Source organism: Aedes albopictus, chromosome 1 (genome assembly GCF_035046485.1).
Source record: "Aedes albopictus strain Foshan chromosome 1, AalbF5, whole genome shotgun sequence".
In the NCBI taxonomy this organism is placed as follows: Eukaryota; Metazoa; Arthropoda; class Insecta; order Diptera; family Culicidae; genus Aedes; species Aedes albopictus.
In genome coordinates, this window is record NC_085136.1 from 322,941,032 (window position 1) to 322,958,709 (window position 17,678).

Genomic DNA, 17,678 nt, shown 5'->3' on the forward strand with positions numbered 1-17,678 from the left:
ATGAAACGCGAAGTTTTGAAATAGAATTCAATGCAATTTGGAAATTTATCCTTTGCTAAAAGATTGTTTGAATCAAACACTATGTGTTATGGCAATGAAATTGTTTATCGTCGTTAGAAAACGTCATATTAACCCACTGTTTCATTTTGTCCCACCCGTTTCAACTTGCCCCGGTGTACCTTAGGGAAAATGCAAGGGATGTTATTACTCAATAAACCTTAATATTAAAAAAAATGCTCAAACGCTCAAATTCAGATATATTATTTGCGAGCTGATAAATTTCTTGCGAGAAAGGAAATATGGATATCGAAGAGATAAACATTATAGACTTTTTCAGAAATTATAAATTCACTTTGTTTATTAAATTAAATGAACTGTTCTAATGATTTTTACCAACTTATTTCAGAGTATAGCATATTGTACTCCATATTTTTACATTTCCCCTCAATTGTCTTGTTATTTTAAAGAATAGTTGAGTTCTCTAACAAATAACTTAATTTTTCAAATTTGCATTTGCACAAAGGTGTTTTTTAATGATTTCAACATTTTTTATCACTAAAAACCAAAAATTATCTTAATTTTTATCACATTCGCTTTCTCAACAAGTTGTCTAAGGAATGCCTTGATCAAAATTTGGGAAAAATCGATAGAGGCATTTCCACAACATTTTATCGGAGATCAAGTTTTTTAAGATTTTCTACGGAACATAAGAACTACCACACAGTTTCTTAGCTTTCCTGAACGCAATTAATCTAAACAAACTTATTTTTTCAGCTCATTCGATCCTTCAGATGGCAAAGCTTGTCATACCATAAAAACGAATGCAGTAAACAGTAATTAAGACATTCGTTTGCTTAACGTTTGTTGCTACTGGTGAAATTTGAAACATTTTTTTTTTTGTTTTGAGAAGGGGCGTTATTCTTGATCAAATATTCCAGTAAAAATTACTCTTACCAATTGAGAAATATCTTTTATTATCGATACAGCAATTTTTATTGTGTTTGGAAATTAAATATTTTATCTGTGAGATTTTCTTCTTTTCTACTATGCTACATTTTTTGACCACTTTGTGCAACTTCAAATTTTAATCATCGTGTTTACAGAGCCCTATTTTTTAACTTTTACCAGAAACATCAACAAAATTGGTATTATTTGCTTCGTTAGCATGTTAACTATAAGAGCTAGAAGAAACTTTTTTGGATATTGTGCTCAAATTGAAATGGCAGGTTATTGTTAGTGTATTTATAATTTCTGAAACAGTCTATATGTTAGAACAAAAATCAACCTACAATCCGTACAGTAAGTCACAATCATATTATTAAGTAAAAAAAACTTGAATTCCGGGATTAAATCCAATAAGGCTTGTGGAAAACCAGAAATAATGCTCGCAGTGAGAATCACCCAATGCAAGATAGAAGCCGGTCGCTAGTCCGTCACGACTCGTCGGTGGTTGCTGGACGAAAGAGGAAGAGTCTAACGGCCCCGTAGTGTGGTTGACTCGTTGCCGCTCACGCGAGCCATCCGTACTGAATGAACGACAACAAAAGGGATGTTCATTCATTTGACAGGTATACGAGGGATATGAAACAGTGAGTATTCATTTAGGCTAGGGTGTGCCCCACAAGGCTGATACAAATTTAATTTTGACATACGTAATGACTGAAGTTCATAGGCACAATATGTGTTGAAAAATGGACGAATTGAGTGGAAAAATTGCGAAAAAAAATCCACGTAGTTCTGGTGGGATTTGAACCCACGTCTCCCCAAGTTCGCTAGACAGGGCGCGTTAAGCAACTCCGCCACAGAACAAGTAACAACTCTGTGAAGTAGAAAGCCATCCTGAATCCAACGCCCACCTCACCCCACGTTCTTTCCTCGCAATTCACCATCTCCTTCGGTCCTTAGATGTCCACTTCCAACACTCTCTGAGCGTGCCTACAAACAACAGTGAGAGCATGTTATTTTTAGTGTCGAGACTGTTCACTCAGCCAAATAACCTTAAGATTTCCATAAGGCCCAACTTATGAAACGGCCTTTAAATAATTCATAATGATTCGGATGAATTTCATAAGGTCACTCTATGATGAAAAATCGTCTCACAGCTTGGCTTTTATTCATGTTTAGCAACATGGTATTCTCAAGCGTCGGTAGCCGTGGTGATAAAACACGGGCTCGGTGATCCCGACGTTCATGGATCGAATCCAGTCTGCAACATTTTAAGATTTTTTTGTTCTTTTCATAAGTCTATCTTATGAAATTTGTCATAGCAAGCACGATCAATTTTCATAAGGTATTCTTACGTCATCCATAAGAATTAGTTATAGCAAATTTTCATAAGGTATTTCGATGAATTTCGCTAGTTTTTTTCGCTGAGTGTTTGCCTATCCACAGCACGTGCTCATCCACAACTTGCGAATGAGACCATCAGTGTGTGCCGGGCTTTCGACTCGGTCGCATGTCCCTCGCACGACCGCTATTGCGATAGAGAGACCGCCGCTCTATTTCAACACGAATGTTATTGTTTTTCGGATAACCAACTGAAATGGTATGTTAGACATACGTAATGACTGAAGTTGGGGAGACGTGGGTTCAAATCCCACCAGAACAACGTGGATTTTTTCGCAATTTATCCACTCAATTTGTCCATTTTTCAACACATATTGTGCCAACGAACTTCAGTCATTACGTATGTCCAACATACCATTTCGGTTGGTTATCTGAAAAACAACAACATTCGTGTTTAATTTTGACTTTTTGTTCCCCCCCCCCCTTCAAAAATGTTTGGATCGATTTTGCATTTTGAGGGGGCAGATAAAAAATATTTATCAAAATATCGGGTCTTGCTGAAAATTCTTTAACAAATCCGATGAGTTTTTAATATTTTTTTCATTTTTATACACCCCCCGTCGGGGGGGGGGGGGGGGGGGGGGCCACCCGACCAGCCAAAGCATAATGGGAGAAAAAGTGAAATAAATATTTCTAACGGCCTAACACATTCTTGAGAAAATGTTATCTTTAAGCGTAGCAAAGAACAGTTCTGACTTTTATCCAAAACCCTCTTATTTTAAAAACAAAACCTGCTCAAATTATTTGCCAGAATAAGAATAGCAATGACACCACAGATGATTTACAGTGCAAAAACCGATGATACGGATGGAATAGAGACCACCGGTGCGCAAAGACGACCAATCATTATTTTACTCACATGGAAACGAACGACCGGTGCGAAAATGGGTGGGTAATGGAATTAAAAATCGTTAACGACGTGCTGTTTCGTGTGTAGTATGGAGCCCACGCGTGGGCTTGGTCTTAGCAACATATAGACGGTCGGAAGAAGGACAATATTGATAAAGCCTGTATCCGCAATAATCGGGATACAGAAGTACGGCTGTAGCTCTGTAATTAATCTTTAAAATTGGTCAAATAATTGACTGAGAACTCTCTGGTGTATGTTTATTATTTATGCCAAATTTCATAAAAATCAATGCATTACTTTTAACTGTGGATGAAAAATAAACAGACATGGTTTTAAGCATTTTGTACAATCATGACCAATTTTCATTCGCATAATAGATGGTACTTTAACGCTACAGTTTAAAGTTCTGTGATGATAATTATGAAATTTCGTTAGCAGTTATGATACTTATAGAGACACTTTCTTGCAAAATTTCATCAACTTTGGTCATTTGGTTTGGAAGCTACAGGTATTGATAGGGGTGAATGTTAGTGACATTTTTTCATGTTTTTCATGTGCGATGTTTGTCTATTCATAACTTTTGAATTTTTAAGTCAATTTTCAACACTTATAACGTCGGTTGTGGTAGTGGTGACGAAGTGGTGCGAGGTGGTAAAAAGTTTGATGTTGTGGACGAATTTGTTTGACTTGATGCTCTACTGTTGAACGATAATAATGTTACCTGCGAGTTGAGAAGACGAGTCGCAGCTACGAATCAGTCTGCGAAATTAGATGAAGCCCCTCTGCCTCTGATTCTTCCGGACGCTTTATACGGCTATGAATCGTGGACGTTGAGAGTAGTTGATCGGAGTGCCTCTGGAGTCTTCGAACGTAAAGTGTTGTAAACAATTCTTGGCGGTAAACTGGTGGGCGGCATCTGGCGGCGTCGCATAAACTTCGAATTGTGCTAAGTACCGTGATTTCGGGTGAAATTGATCAGTGGGGTGAAATTGATCGACGATAGGACCATTTTTATTTGCTAAAAATAACGCTTTAAACTTAAAACAATTTGTAAAAACTGTTTATCATTTGGCTCAAGAGTTATTGAATGATGAGCTTACATGTTTTACAGTCAATTAATCACATATTCCTGTATAAAATTTAATATTTTCCGAAACTGCCTGTCAGGCGAACTTTAAAGACACTTTCAAACTTTTGTTACCGTAGCTGTATCGCAAATGTAATGAATATTCGAATGAATGTTTCTAGCTGCCATGTATTCGTTAAACCCGATTCCGTCATCAAAAGTTCTATAAATATTGAAATTTATGCATAAAATTGTACTTTTCCGGAAGTTATAACATATATAGTATGGAAATAGCATACTTTCAGGCGTTTTCTTAAGGTTTATTAAACTTCAAACTAAAATAATTAAAAATTTACTAAACTTGTAAAGATTTTACATAGCTTTTTGCATTCCGGAGTGGTTGATTTAAAAGACACGGACAACGTCTTCAGCTTCGGGCTGTACAGACTGTTTAAACTTAACACTAGACAAAGGATTTAGGAGGAAAAAATATTTTCAGCACTTACAAAAACATTTCGCTGACTGATCAATTTCACCCCGAAACTATTTTTTTGATTTTTTATTTCAAATTATATTTTTTGTAATAAAATGATTTGCAGTAGAATTTTTACCCTCGTTGACTGATGAAAACCATGACCGTACTTGTTTTAAAGCATTAAATTTAACCATATCGATAAATATTCAAATATTATTCGCCAAAAACTACGAAAAGTGATCAATTTCACCCGAAATCACGGTATATAAAGAGATGGACTTAGTGCGGCGAATTGCGAATAGCACACGGCAGACAGCGGTGGGTTGGGCACGTAGCTCGTATGCCGGAGGAACGACAATCTAAAGTCATATACCGCAGAGAACTAGGACGGCTGTGCACACGTTGGCTTTTTACAATTGAGGAGGATCTAAGGACGCCAAACGTTCAGGGCGAATGGAAACGATTGGCCCAGTACCGAGACCAGAGGAGGTAAATGCTGTATTCGGTGTAGACTCACCGCTACGACTTGAATCTCATCAAGTATCATGTAAGTATGTACCTGTATCCCGTCCGGGCCGAACGGCTGATGGAAGTACCAAAACTGGTGGTTGTGGTTTCGTCTGCTGAGTGATGCGGAAAGCTCTAGCTAGGCCCGTAACTTCGCTTCCTCGTTGTGAGTCGGTGAAGTGGTTAATTTACCCTAAAAGGGATACCTGGGGTCCATTGGACCCCAGGCGTCTTTCAGAGCTCGTCTTTGATGGAACACACTCAGCGAGGTGACGAAACTGAGGCCATGAAGGTATCCCTTTTAGGGTTAATGTGTGGTGTAGTAGAGAAGTAATTTATAGAGGGATGCGGTTTGTTCAAAAGCTTCTGTTTACCTTCATTTGTTCGTTTTAGCTGAATCTCTTGTTATTGCTTCAGAGCACGATGGGTGAATTAGGCCACATTCCAAGTATTGTGCGCACTAATGATAATTATGTGTTATCCTTATTGTAATCTTGAGCAAATAAATGTATGAATACCTTATTATATTATTCTAGGGATGATCTAGTTAACATTTTTCTATCCTAGGACACCACGTATGTGGGCAACCCCAATCCCACCTAATGCATCTGACAGGAGCCAACATCTTTCGTGTATCCACAATAGAATGTTTTGTAGTTACGCAAATGTTTACATACAAGATGCTGGATTCTCAAAAATGGTGGCCTCGCACCCTGGTGTAGAACACCCTAGTGTATAGATATATCGCCATCTCTCGCCGTCATTAAATCTGTTGCTGTCACCTCGTTCCGATGCATTTTTGTGGAATGTTCAACCCGACAGTTCTCCTTCTGGAGCAGAGGTGTGACAAAAAATCCTGTACATGAAAACCAGAACTTTTTCTTCGTCGGGATCTGACAGAAGCCACAGAGAAAGGACATAAACTACAAATTATAACAATGTATCATTCCATACTCATGAAGAAGTAAATGAGTGTCAATGTCATACTAACATTCCTTCCCTACTTCAAATTTTTGGGGAACCTCCATAAATGTGACAACCCATACAAAAACTTAGCGTCCCAACTTGAACGTCCATTCTCTGTGATCCAAAACTCCAGATCAAAAGTTTCAGCCACACACCACGACTGTTCGCAGATTTCCGATTTTAGATTTTTTCCTACCACCACCATCATCATCGTCATCGTGAACAAGTTTTGCGGGTGTGCAAGTTGCAGCAAGTCCTTCCTCGTATTCCGTCCGAACCCCCGCAGAAAATACGTCATTATGTAAACTTACTCGCAAATTCATCTTTCGACCTTCGTTGCACTTCCGCAGTAAATCGTCCTGCCACCACGCCCGTCGCTCCACCCGTTGCATATCCAGGAGGATCTGGAAGACTTTCGGTTTTTCGGCCGTCATCGTCACCATCATCGCTGTTTCCTGCCACCCAAGTCGAAGTCGAAGTTGTCGTCGTCGTCGTCGTCGCCATCGTCATTGTAGTTTTCATCGTTAAGCTCAACCGATTCTACACCCTGCCTCACAGTAGTGTGTAAGTTTGCATGAGGGGGAAAAAGTTTTTAAATTGAGAGACACTTTTACATATGCGACGTGTGGTTGTGAATGTGTAGGGTGTCGGTTCCCATACGGATGCACGGAAAAGAACTCGTAAAGCCACAAACCGAGCCTCCAGCTCTTCTAGGCAGCCAACTCTGCCCAGAGTTCCAAAGTGTAAGCTTGTTAAAATGGTGTTGCCTTCGTCGGTTAACTCCGAGCAGTGAAAGTTTTAGCTATTGTTGCTATGAGAGTGATACGGGTTCCGTTGCCATCGTCGTCGTCGTCGTCGTCGGGAACGGGCCAAAGGATTTGTAAATATGTGTGTGAGCATAATGGAGGAGTAATTTTGTGCTAATCGCTTTTCTTGTGAGTGCTGGTCCTGTATAGTTGGGAGGAAACTTTAAGATTTTATTGTTGATTTTTTGAATAGGTAACGTCTTGCGTTTGCGTATGTAGTAAAATTGCTTAGAGAACTTGTTGAACTTTTAAACTGGTTTTTCGAAGAGCTTCCGCCATTTTTTCCAGATCAACAGTCTCTAAATACGTATTGCTTATACATATCAACCGGTGCAATTTAGATAACCATGGCTAACTTTTCTGAGCCAATCCTGATGAGTTCAACTGCAACACTATCCTTACCAGCTGGTTTTAAGCTGATTTATTGCATCCTAAACATCCCTCAGCGCTGGAGCTGGATCATTTCCATCCTCTGCTGCACTGGCGTAGTCGGACCCTCCGTTATCGTGTTCTCACATGCCTACGTTCTCCACACCATTCAGGTGCTCATCGAAGTGCTGCTTCCTCCTTTCGATCACCTCACGTCTGCCTGTCAGGTCTCTTATCCATCCTCCGGCTCGTGACACAGAGCAGTTAAGGGATGCGTTGAACTTCCGCGTTTCTTGGGAACGGCACACCAGTCCCATTTCTTCGCACTGCACTTCTTCCAGGTGACGGTTTTTCTCCCGGAAGAGGGGTCTCCTGTTTTCGCTTTTGCTTGTAACATTCCACGTTTTACCGGGATCCCTGCTGCAGCATTACCGCGCGCGCTGCGTTCATCTCCTCCAAAATTGCTCTGCACTGCCAGTCAAACCATTCATTCCGTCGACACCTCCATGCATCCGATGGTGCAGTCGGCTGCGTCGTTGAAGCCTGCTATTACTGTACTTCAGCAGTCCTCTACAGGAGCCACATCGAGCTCACCCTCGTCTGACAACGCTGCTTCAAGATTCTCTGCGTATGCTGAGGCGACATTTGCTTCAGTAGCTCTAGGTTGTAACGTGGCGGTCGCCGGTACCGTACATTGTTGATGACGGAGAGTTTTGGGTGCAGTTTGACCATCACCAGTGGTAGGAGTCGATGTCGATGCCGAGCCTGCGGTCCTTCAGTATATTCACGAATATGCAGGTGCTCCCAATGAAGTTAAGGTGACTCCCTGTTTCACTCCTATTTCAGCTCTTCTTTTTCGATTCTTATTTCGAACAATCATCTAGCGCAACAGTAGTGGTGTTGCCTTTTTACATTTGTTCTATAAACAAACAAACAAAAATACCACCTCTTTGTCTCGCTTCTGGCAATGTAAACATTTCAAGATTGTTCATCATTTAAAAGCAATTCATGCAGTAGACTTCTCTGTTTTGCTAAATAACAATGAAACATGTCTCAATATTACGAAAAACACCGAATTTTATGTGTAATAAGCTAAAAATGATCGAATACTCTTATTATGCTCCTCCGCTGTTGATGTTTGCAAGCAGCAGCAGTGTTGGCGGACAGTGCGGAGGAGATTTCACAAATAAAAATTATTTGCTTTTATTACTATCATATGTGCTTCAAAGTACAACAATAATCATTCGAAGAATAGTTTTTCGATTTTACGACGTATAATCGATAAATTTGAATTGACTATTTCAATGATTTTGATTGATTTTATTGATGAATTGGCCCGCAAGATCGACATCACTGCGTTCAATGATCGATGATTGTGCGCCAGACGGCACCGTCGCGTCGCGCTGCTGCCGTCGTCGTTGTACTGTGGTGGGTGGTAAACATTGCCATCGAACTCTTGGTGCGGTTGAGACAAATTTGTATAATTTTCAAGTTTGAGTGAAAATATTTCTTTGTGGCATAGATAGTTCGAAAGAGAGTTTTAATTGGAATAGTGTGTTCTATATTTCTTTTCCAAAAATTTTGCGTGTGAAGTGGAGAATTTTAGAGAAAAGGTAATCGTCGATTTTCTTACGTAAGTGTATTAGTGCAATACTGTGTAAAGTTGAATTTGGATGATGATTCTGAAGAAGCCATTTTGTGATGACACAAGAAAAGGCCTTAAGAGATAGGTAGTTCCACGTACAGAGTTTCCAATAGCAAGACCTTTTTGTTATTTAAGGTCTTTGCGTTGGCCTCTGTTCCCGAGCAGAAGAAAATAACAAGTGAATAACATATCAAGGTATTTATCTTAAATACTACCATACCTTGATATGCCCTTCATTAGGTGGTAGGGTAGATGTATTATAAATCGCCACTGTGTTATATTTCGCCACCCTAGTGAAACTTTCAGCATTTCTGAGCATATAAGTTGGTTTGTGGCTCAGACTTTTGGATAATTCGACACATATTGGTGCCCGGCAGTTGTGTTTGCACCGGTTTTGAATAAAATTCGTTGCTTTAATCAATTAATTATGTATCCTCAAACCGAGCCTAAGTACCACCTAATTTTTCAACTCATTGAAAAACAAGCACATATGGATATTGTCGGAAAATCACTTAATCCAACGATTTGCATATTCAGATCATTCACCGCATCTCTAAAATAGTCCACTCTTGATGATTCCAGCAATTATGTATGGATAAATGACTACTTTTGTATGATTTTTGACTAATTTAAAGGTGGCGATATATAACCCACTAAATTCATCGATTTCAATTATCGCCAGTGGCGAAATCCCTTTGTGCATTTTCAAATCCCAAATGGTGCTAATCTTCGCCACCCCTAACCAAGCTGTCAAAATTTGTAAACAAAAACTACTAGAGTTGCGTTTTGTGTTGCACCATAACGCTGGAGAAAATGGTAATACTTTTTGAAATTATTATGAAAAACTCGTTAATTTAACGTTTATTTTATACCCAACAGGCACAGAGACCAAAGGAATACGGAAGGACATATTCCGAGACCGAACTAGCTGCTGCATGTGATAAAATACAGCGCAAGGAGATGAGTGCCAAAAAAGCTGCCAGTCACTATGGAATTCCTCGATCAACAATCCGATCCAGACTTGTGCTTCTGAAGAAGCGCCAAACCGTGTTCCGTCCAGGACCAACAACAGTTTTGACGCAGGACGAAGAGACGGAATTGGAAGAATGGGTGTACGACATGCAGAGTCGAGGGTTTCCCGTTACCAAGGAGATGCTGCTGAGTAATGTGAGAGATTTTTTGGATGCGAACCCCAGAGAACACAAATTTCCTCGAAATATGCCAGGTAAAACGTTCAATTTTTGTCTTTCCAGTGCTGTTAGTATTTCAAGATCTTTCCATTTTCATCAAGGCCGAACATGGTTGAAACTGTTCTTAAAACGACATCCGAAGATATCGTTGCGGACCCCGGAGTTCGTTACGAAGGCCAGTGCGACTGTCTCTCTTTCGGATATACACTCCTGATACGATAAAATAGAACTATTCCTGGCCAAGAAAGGGTTCATGGAAATTCTTCGAGATCCGCGACGCATAATAAATGGAGATGAGACTTCATTTCATTTGAACCCAAAAAATAAAACCGTCTTCGCTTTGCGTGGAAGCCGCAACGTCTACGATGTCGAGAGAACTTCTAGTAAGCTCAACATAACAACCATGTTTTCGTTTTTCGCTACCGGAGAAGCCATCCCTCCAACCATCATCTACCCGTATAAAACAATCCCAAAAGCTGTGGCTGATTCAGTTCCTTCAATGTGGGGAGTGGCAAAATCTGATACCGGATGGATGACCACCCCTGTCTTCCGTGATTAAGGACTGTTCAATTTATAAAACGGACAACTTGCTTTTGCGATATCTTTTTTATTTTTCAATAAAATCATTTCCAGTTTTTTGCATAACTTTCTATAGCTATTCTCAAATGTAGGAAAAATATAACATTAAGCAAAATGTTCTTTATTGTGTAACTGAAGCGGTTTTTGTAAAACATCAATAAAAACCCATTTCTCAAAATTCGACATAACTTTCCAGATACTTAACATGCTCATTTTCATGAAGTTTTTAATGTATAGGAATCTTATACTATTCTACTAAAGGTAAAGCTTAATAGTTGGTTAGTAATAATGCACCAAGCAGTCTCCAGCTTGATATAGTGAGTTGACTTGTTTTCATGGAAATTATTAAAACATATTTATTCAAGTCCTGTGTTGCAATAGCTTAACGGATTCGGCTAAAAATTTGTCCAGAGTAGTAGAATATTGCTTTCTGAATGATACAGAAGAAAAATTTACTTTTAATTGCATTCTTCATCAAAAATTTAATCCATAAAAATGGTCAAAGGAAAAAATTGTATAATTTTTGCTTCATTGATGCAGAATTCCCGACTTTAGCGAAACTTGTTATTATTTATTCTCAACAAAGTTGGTCCTATGTTATTGTACACCTTATTTAATAGTAATCGGATGTAAAGTTTTTTATTTTCACAATCATTGTTATGCAAAATTTGCATTAGGTGGCATTGTTATTTGGAACAACCTTCAAGGAACGAAACTGTTTGGATTACTGTACCTGTAATGACGCACAGTAACCAAACCAGAAATGCTTTTAATAAGCAGTTTTCTGCATTCAAAACCACATTATTCCTACTTTCGACTGGATGCATACAAAAAATGTTTATTTAATATTTTCATGCCCGTTTTGCTTTACAATTGAATTTTATTCAAAAAATCGAATGTCACTTGATACTTTAATATCTCAACAACTAATTTTCCAATTGAGTTTAAATTTCGCCAGAATGTTTATTACTCATGCTGCTGCAGCATGGCACACACTTTTCTGATATTCAAAACGATATACCACATGTGAACAGTAATGTTTTACATATTTTCAATTTTCAGCAATCGAAAAAGTCACCTCATTTAGCAGCTGGCCGATTTTCTATAAAATAAAACTATTTTTATTCTATTCAAAAATTATTACTACAATGAATGATGATGTACTGAACAACGAAGCAAGGGTGGTTAAATTTGAACTACGCGTTTTGTTTTTATAGCCTTGTAAAGTTGTCCGTTTTATAAATTGAACAGTCCTTATATCAGAAACGTTCTGGATCCCTATCTAGTGGCCAAGAAGGTGAAAAAGCCTGTCATTTTTATTATTGACGGTAACAGTAGCCATATCAACGTTGAAACATCAAAGTTATGCCGACAGCTTGGGATTGTTGTGATCGCATTGTACCCTAACGTTACAAGGATAATGCAACCAGCAGATGTTTCTGTCTTCAAGCCAATGAAAAACGCATGGCCGAAAGCTGTGCAGAGATTTCGCGAAAAGAACCCTGAAGGCTGCGTGAACGCGCACAATTTTGCTACAGTGTTGCAAGATTGCCTACGTAATTCGGTAACCGTAAAAACCATAAAAAACGGCTTCCGAGCATCTGGACTTTACCCATGGGATCGGAATGCCATTGATCCATCTAAGTGCTTGGGAAAGTCTACCGTTCGCGAGGATCCTGAAGAACCGTTATTCGAGCGTGGTGATGTTGAACCGACTCTGGAATCCGCTGAAACCTCTGCACAACTCATAAATGCAAAGAGGACACTCGAAGAATGCGCGGCAGCTATTGGTGAGACAAGAGTGAAAAAGTACATGTCACAGTTCGTTTGTCTGCATAATGAGGATGATGCAGCGTTGTTCAAAATATTTTCAACGTTGGAACAAAACTACCCAGATGTATTCAAAATCACGGAGGATAACGTACCCGAAAATGATCCGGTGTGTGATTTTGTTTATGCTGATATTAGCAATAAAACGCCAGTTGGTAATGGAGTAGCTGATCAGTTCGAATCCATCCTAGAAGAACTGTCGAAGACGGTTACTGATGCTGCGAATCCTGGCCCTTCCAGAACCTCAGGTATGAAAGGAGCAGCTGACGGATTACAGGCTACCCCGGAAGAACCGGCGACGATGGTTCCTGAAACTGCGAAGCCTAGCCCATCCAGAACCCCATTGAAGGATTTCCTGAATACACCACCAACGCCAAAACGGATAGCTAAACGAGAATACAAATCCAAACGCTATCACGTGCTGACTTCGGATGAGTTCATACAGGAATTTGAGCAGAAGGAAGAAGATAAAAGGCGCGCCGAGGAAGAAAAAGAGAATCGTAAGGTTATCCGAATGCAACGGAAAGTAGAAGCAGAAGCGAAAAAGAACAAGAAACAAGAAGAGAAGAAGTTGAAGCAAAATATGAAGGATAAAGCTCGCAAGAAGAAGGCTTAGATAGCATCGATGTGAGCTCATGTTTATTATCCCGTATTTGATATATTTTCATTCATAGGTTATCATGAATTGTTATAACAGAGTAATAAATAAACGTTGAAATCGATTCTGGACTATTATTTCATTATTTATTCCCTTTTTTGTACAAGTTTAATGTATGTTTGCTATTGTTTAAATATATTGATTTGGGGTGGCGAAAATTGACTCTTAGGAGTGGCGAAAATTAAAAACAAGTGGCGATAATTAAAACAAATACGCACTTTAAAATAAACATGATTTTTATCGAATATTTAAAATTATATATTGAAACTCAAAGGAATACGCATAAAAAAGGCTTACTTTGTATAATGTATTGATTTTTTTCGAAGTTTTCACAAAATCCTTCATGTTATAATCAAATATCGGCAAATATTAGTTTGGGGTGGCGAAATATAGTACTTCTACCCTAATAAGAGGCAAAATAACAAAAACGAATACCAAAATTTTGTATAAATGACACCTAGGAAATAACAAGTCTTGCTATTTCAATAATGAATGCATACCTAAAATTTCAAGTGCTGTATCTGTAATTCAAAACTTATTGAATAACAAACTAATAACACTTTTTGTTATTAAATGTTTCATTTGTTCGATGACTTCATAATGTAATAGCAAATCTTGTTCTTCGGTTATTTTCACTGATAAACCAACAAATACTACATCAATACCAAACTCTGCCCAAATATCTCCAACTGTTATTGTGATGTTCTCATTACATTTCGTAGAATACCGCAGCAATAACAATTTTAGGTATTAGAGCACATGTTGCTCTTCGCATGGTATTTGCTCGGGTTCGTATTATTCTGTTGCTGATTTTCCATTGCGATTATTTATTTACGGCTGGCTTCCATCCTCTACTTTCCGGAGAAGCATAGTGCACAGTTCAGCTTAGAGTTCTTCCCTGGTTCCTAACATGAGGAGCAGCCGCTGTTGTGAGCCACTCCTTCTGGAGAACAGACGCAGCAGAAGCAAACTCTCCTCCTTCCCTATTAGCGAACGCTTAGCGATATCCCTAAGATTCTCTCACAGCCCTCACAAATCTACAGGAGCAAATGGGGCTTTGTCCTATTTTTCTCCAGAGGGATTTGGGTTTTTCAAACATGTTTTGAACTCTTGTAGTTTTATATTGGGTATTTTCATGGCGTGAAATTACTCTGTAGTTTTATCCAGAAAGGGTGCGTGCGTTGTATAAAGAAGGAATAAGTTCCAGATTTATCTGGTTACCTCGTTCTTTCTGAAATGCTTGAAACGCATAGTCGATTATCACATCTGTGATGTTCGTCTGGCTAACATGCCTGTTCATGTGAACTCACATGCCTCCCAATTTGGGATGTCCACAGTGACTTTTTCACACAAAGTTGTATACGTTTTCAAGAAAGCACTCGCTCAAACATAGTTTTTGCTTGGGTGATTTCTTGGATATTGAGGATGCTTTCGATGACGTGCCTTTCTATGTCATATTAAAAGTTGCATGACGTCACAAGCTACCTCCAATGAGCTATAGGCTCTGTTTACGCTCATGCGTTTTACAGTGTCCTTTTCAGGGCACTGATTAACCCCGTTGTGGTATGGGCTATGAGCTCTCGTTGCGCTTATGCGTTCATTCCCTCTTCTAGGGCACCCCTTCCTATTTCATCACCTTTCCTTTTCCCAATTCCCATCCCTTGTCCCATTCTCCCTCAGGTAAATGATGAAATAGGCTTATATGTATGGCGATGGCACAAATGTCCCAAATGGAGGATAACGTGCCTCTGGAGCCGGCCTTCTGATACCTGATATCCAGCCCCTACCGTGTCATTACCTTAGTTTATCTACGTTTTTCTCCAGATATTGCAAAACGGATCCCTTGAGAAATGTTTCCACAGATTCCTACAAGACACTTAAACCACAGACAAACAGAAGCTACACTCTACACACTTTCCATCGTTTGCAAATCTCTCGCTCATGGCGCTCGCATCGTTTTTGCTCCTGTTTGACGTTTGCTCACTACCGTAATCTACTCAGTGGGTTTGCGAAACACAGCGTAAATAGCATTGGGCAATTATACTTTTGAGACGATGATTTTAATCGTACTTTGTTCCATCTGATACGTATGTTGTCAGTACTTAAACAGAATCCTTCAGAAATGACAAAAAATATTTCTCCCTGAATTCTGTCAAAAAATTCTATTTATTTTTTTCTAGGAACTTTGTTAAAGATTTCTAATGGGCTTTTTTCAGACTTTCACTCAAGAATATTTTTTGAAATTCCATATGGGATTATTTCAGGAATTGTCATATTTATTTCCACCTCCAAAGGTTACTACAATAATTTCAGGTTTACTAAGAAATTGCTTCAGGGATTCTTTCAGAAATTCCGTCACTGATTTTTTCTGAATTTTCTTCCTAAACCTCTTTAATATGTTAAGCATTTTTACATGAATTAAGTCAAGGTTTTTTTTCTGTAATTATACCAAGAATTCCGTCAGGAAGCCCTTCAAGAATTATTTGAAAAAATCCATCCAACAGTTTCAAGAATTTCTTGAGAAATTGTGTCATATATTGCTCCAAAAATGCCTTTTCGAAATTACACCTGTGATTACGCCAGAAATATCTTGCGTGATTTCTCCACTTTTTATTTCAAATTTGTTTTCATTTTTTTCCAAGAAGTTTTGCAAGAGTTTCTGACGAAATCCCTAAAAAAAAGGTTGCTGGGGAACGCTTGCAGAAACTGCAGGCAAAGGGGCTGTTCATAAACCACGTAGACCAAAATTTGGCAACCTCAGACCCCCCCCTCCCCCCTCATAGACTTTTGTCCATACAAAAATTTTGAAATTTGTATGGAGCGTAGACTTTGGCTAGACCCCCCCTCCCCCCAAAAAGTCTACGTGGTTTATGAACGGTCCCAAAGGTACTGAAGGATGTTCCGAAGAAATACCTGGAAGAATTAATGTAGAGACATCTGAAGGAGTTCTAAGAATATTTTTTTGACACAGTTTCATAATAAGTAGTGAAAAATCTCTAAAGTTATTCTCAAAATAATTCGTATCCTGGATGATTCATGAATATATTTCTGGAGGAAATTACTAAAGGAATCCCAAGTGAAATTTCTGACATAATCTTGTAGGAATCATAGGAGGAATTTTCGAAGTTATCCGTAGACAAGATTCTGGATTTGATATATGGCGGTGGCAGGATGTACTCGAATAGGGCTACAGAGTACTAAGTAATTTTCGAATTGTTGAAAATATTTACATCACATAATCAAAGGCTAAATAGATGACGAAAATTTGCAAAACTGTTTGTGCTGGTTCGTCACGAAAGGGATATTAGGGATAGTTTCAGGAATACCATCAAGGGTTTTCAAAATTCTTCAGGAATATCAATGAAAAAATCTCTCAAGAACCCCGTGGAAAATTCTTCCTTGACAAAACCCTTCGTGTCGGGGCCCGTGGCGTAGTTGGTCACACGTTCGCTTAATATGCGGATGGCCATGGGTTTGATTCCCAGCCCCGGGACTTGCAGTTGCTCTTCCCCCGAGAGTGGCTGACACTGACCCTCTTCTGAGCCCCATGGCTCAAACGAACTCGGATACCTGGACATCGGCGAACTGCAACTCATAATGGACCCCCAATCGGACTGGAAAGGAACAAAGGCCATCCATCATCATCCTTGTGCTCATAATTCTACCATAGAGTAAAGTGGGGCAAAAGTTCGAGTGGGGCAAGAGTTTCTTTTGAAGTTTTTGAGCTCAATTCAAATTATTTCTTTCGGGTGTCAAGGTTGTTCGAAGCCTTTTTAAAAAAGAGTCTTTCACTACAAAAATTATGAAAATTGATCAATATTTCGAAAAGTTATGACAAAATGTTGGTTTTTGATCAAAAAATTTCAATATGCGATGATACTTCCAACGCACGGAATGGAATTGTAATGAAATCGAATTCGATATTTAATTTTGGGGGGTAACTACGTATATTTTGAAGATACTTTAGCATGTATAACTTTTTGCAAAAAAGATTTGGAAATCATATTTTACACATAGTGGGGCAAAAGTTCGAGTCATGTGGCAACTTTAGATAAAAACCTCAAATTCTGCAAAATGTCTATATTATCTCTAAAAATGATGGAATTAGTGAGAAAATTGTATCAAAGTTGAAAAAAAAAGTTGTTTTATCTGAATTTGGCGGAATACTAGTAATTTTTGGTGTAGTAAATTTAACCCTGATTTGGGTAAAACCCAGATCGAACTTTAAAGTGTATTCCAGTTCCAACATCAAATATTAATTGGTTTCAGGTATTTCTATTATCAAAATGTCAAAATAGTGTGCTACGGTTAGCGAAATTCCACAAACACTAGATTCGAACTTTTGCCCCAGTAGTGGGGCAAGAGTTCGAATAAGACACACACATACAAAA

At 38.8% G+C, this 17,678-nt stretch overlaps 1 protein-coding gene across 1 annotated transcript; it reads left to right on the top strand.

Annotated features, from left to right (window-relative positions):
- The first annotated feature begins 12,879 nt into the window (after window positions 1–12,879).
- LOC134292221 (coiled-coil domain-containing protein 34-like) lies at window positions 12,880–13,245 on the top strand. Its single transcript, XM_062861199.1, has one exon. It carries the CDS (start codon window positions 12,880–12,882, stop codon window positions 13,243–13,245), a length of 366 nt encoding a protein of 121 aa, XP_062717183.1.
- The last annotated feature ends 4,433 nt before the right edge of the window (window positions 13,246–17,678 follow it).

What these genes read in the sequence shown, in the direction of transcription:
- LOC134292221 (XM_062861199.1), top strand. Translation starts at nt 12,880, where the DNA reads ATGAAAGGAGCAGCTGACGGATTACAGGCTACCCCGGAAGAACCGGCG.